This window comes from Corticium candelabrum, chromosome 1, assembly GCF_963422355.1.
Source record: "Corticium candelabrum chromosome 1, ooCorCand1.1, whole genome shotgun sequence".
Classification (NCBI taxonomy): Eukaryota; Metazoa; Porifera; class Homoscleromorpha; order Homosclerophorida; family Plakinidae; genus Corticium; species Corticium candelabrum.
Window position 1 is genome coordinate 1,501,296 of NC_085085.1, and position 2,500 is coordinate 1,503,795.

The 2,500-nt window shown below is 42.0% G+C and overlaps 1 protein-coding gene across 1 annotated transcript in view; it reads right to left on the reverse strand.

Annotated features, from left to right (window-relative positions):
* LOC134194877 (nucleolar protein 56-like) overlaps positions 1 to 2,500 on the reverse strand; it is a 9,706-nt gene that overhangs the window by 1,648 nt on the left and 5,558 nt on the right. The window contains exons 7-8 of the mRNA XM_062663861.1: positions 2,405 to 2,500; positions 2,143 to 2,342 (exon numbers count right to left, since the gene is read on the reverse strand). The exon at positions 2,405 to 2,500 is cut by the window's right edge and continues 53 nt beyond it. Of these exons, the coding sequence (XP_062519845.1) occupies positions 2,143 to 2,342; positions 2,405 to 2,500 (296 nt within the window). The remainder of the gene's footprint in view (positions 1 to 2,142; positions 2,343 to 2,404) is intronic.

Sequence of the window (2,500 nt, forward strand, 5' to 3'; positions counted from 1 at the left end):
AGGAGGAATAGAGATGACATCAAGGAAGGGGAGAAGACTTGGAGTATCAATAAAGCCTCTAGATCCTATTTGAATATTTAGTTGCTTACAGGTGAAGCCTTTTGATTTGATGGTCATCATGAAGTCTGTATACCGTTCTGATTTTCTTTTATTTGCATCAAAAAAGTTTGTTTCGAAAGGGATTGTTAGTTCTATGACATAAAATTTGAGCGTATGATTATTCCAAATCAACATGTCAGGCCTTTGTGCAGTAGGAATGATGTCAGACGGAAACTTTACTTCACAGTCTTTTAAATCAGCAAAGATGTTGAATTGATGTGGTAGATGGTTAATAGCCGCATTATAGAGAAGACTGAGAACAGAGTCGTGACGTTGATTGTAATGACGACATTGTAAGAGGACTGAGCAATTATTGAGAACGTGAAGAAGGGTTTGACGTTGATGACATAGAGGACATTTATCACAAGAACGTTTACTCCATAGGACAAGATTAGCATTTGAAGGGAGGGTATCAGAAACGGCATTGAGGACAAAAGAGAGTTGATGACCGGGAAGACAAGAGACAACATTTGCCCAGACGTCAGATGAACAGTTCTCTAGACGGAAGATGGATCCCTGGACATGTAGATTCTTAGTTCTTGCAAGAAGTTGTTTTTGGTGTTCCTCCTTTAGTCTTGATTTGGTGATGTCACTCAATTTTGCTGCAGAAGCACCTGGTGTTTCAGATAGTGACTTTGCTGCTTCTCTAAAAGCAGAGAATCTGTTGCTATACGATTTATTATATGCTTGACTGGTGGCCAAAGAGCGGACACAGTTGTCATGTGAGGATAAGAGACGGGCAGATTTTGAAGACTGGAGGGAGATGGAAGACGTAGACAAACGGGGTAAGCCAAGACCAGCATTTTGTGGGAGGAGGTAGAAGATGGCAGTACAGGCCGAGCGACGAAGTTTACACCATTTCTTGAGGTAAGATGTAACAATTCTATCTAATTCAGATTGCAGCCAGCTTGGTGAAAGAGGCAGTAGAGACAGGTACCACGACAATCTTGGGAAGATTCCATTTTGGTATAATTTTAGTTTCCACCGACAACTAACAGGGCAATTGTCCAATTTCTCCATCAAAGTCTTTGCCTTGCTTATTAGAGAGGATTTGAAATTATCATCGGACAAGTTTCCATTAATTGGCATTCCAAGGAAAAGGAAAGACTCAGAACCAAGAAAGGGAACAGACTCATTAGAAATTGAAACAGAAGGATCACGAAGATGGAATTTGGGTTTAAAACTAAGACCTAAACAGCTGGATTTGGACATTTTAATGGTCAGTTGGGACCACTGGCACCAGTCAGACACAATATTACATAAACGCTGTAAACCAGAAGGCGACTTTGATACTAGGGTAACGTCATCAGCGAACAGAAGAGCATTGATCTTGTGAGATGAACCACTAAGCGTGTAACCAAAAGGCTGAGTCTTCAACATCATAACGAGTGTGTTTATGACGGTGTTAAAAACAATGACCGAAAACGGGTCACCTTGGAGCACTCCAATATTGCAGGGCAACATGGATGTTGCCCACTTCACAGTGGAAACTTGTAGCTGAAGGTTTGAATATATGTTGGTGATGACGGACAGTAGATGGTCTGGAGCATGATAGAGTCTAAAGCATTGTAAAATGAGCCAATGTGGGACAGAACCATAGGCATTGGCAAAGTCAAGCCAACATATTGATAAAGCGTGTCGACTTCTTTTAGCATCAGCAATAGCTGACCTTAGCTTGTACTGATGTTCCTCTGTACCACATATACCAGGGAGAAAAGCCTTCTGAATTGATGTATCGAAGAATTTATTTTCCAACATAAATTGGCACCATCGATCCTTGAGCATAGAGGTGTATATCTTACCAATACACGGTGTTAAGGCAATAGGTCTAAATAAAGAAGGATCGTGGGGATCTTTGGATGCAGCAGGCTTGGCAAAGAGACGTATGACACCAGTTTTCCAAAGTTGTGGGATGGAGGCAGAAAGCCAGCAACAATTGGTATTGAAGGGATGCATCTCACAATACACTAGACTATTGTATTGAAGGGATGCATCTCACCATACACTAGACTATTGTATAACATTTCCGTCCTCTTAACTTACCTCATCTGCCTCCTTCTTTGCTTTCTTTTTCTTCTTTTTTCTCGGCGTCTCTTCAGTCGACGGTTCCTCAACAGTCACCTCAGCAATTGCCTCCTTCATCACGTCGATGTTCTTCCTAGGCGCTTCTCCCGTTTCATAGAACTGTAATCGTTCTTCAATCTGCTCACGCAGCTTAGAACCAAAGACAGACGTTGGCCGCTCTGCATGACCACGTCATGATGCAGTAAAGTCTACGAAGATCAAATGACATGTTGATACTGACCTGAGAAGCAGTCAATGCGTGATGCTAGAGAGCACTTGTTTGCTAAGTAACGAGACACACGGCCTTTGTTCTTGGCCGTTGCTCGACCGATGAATG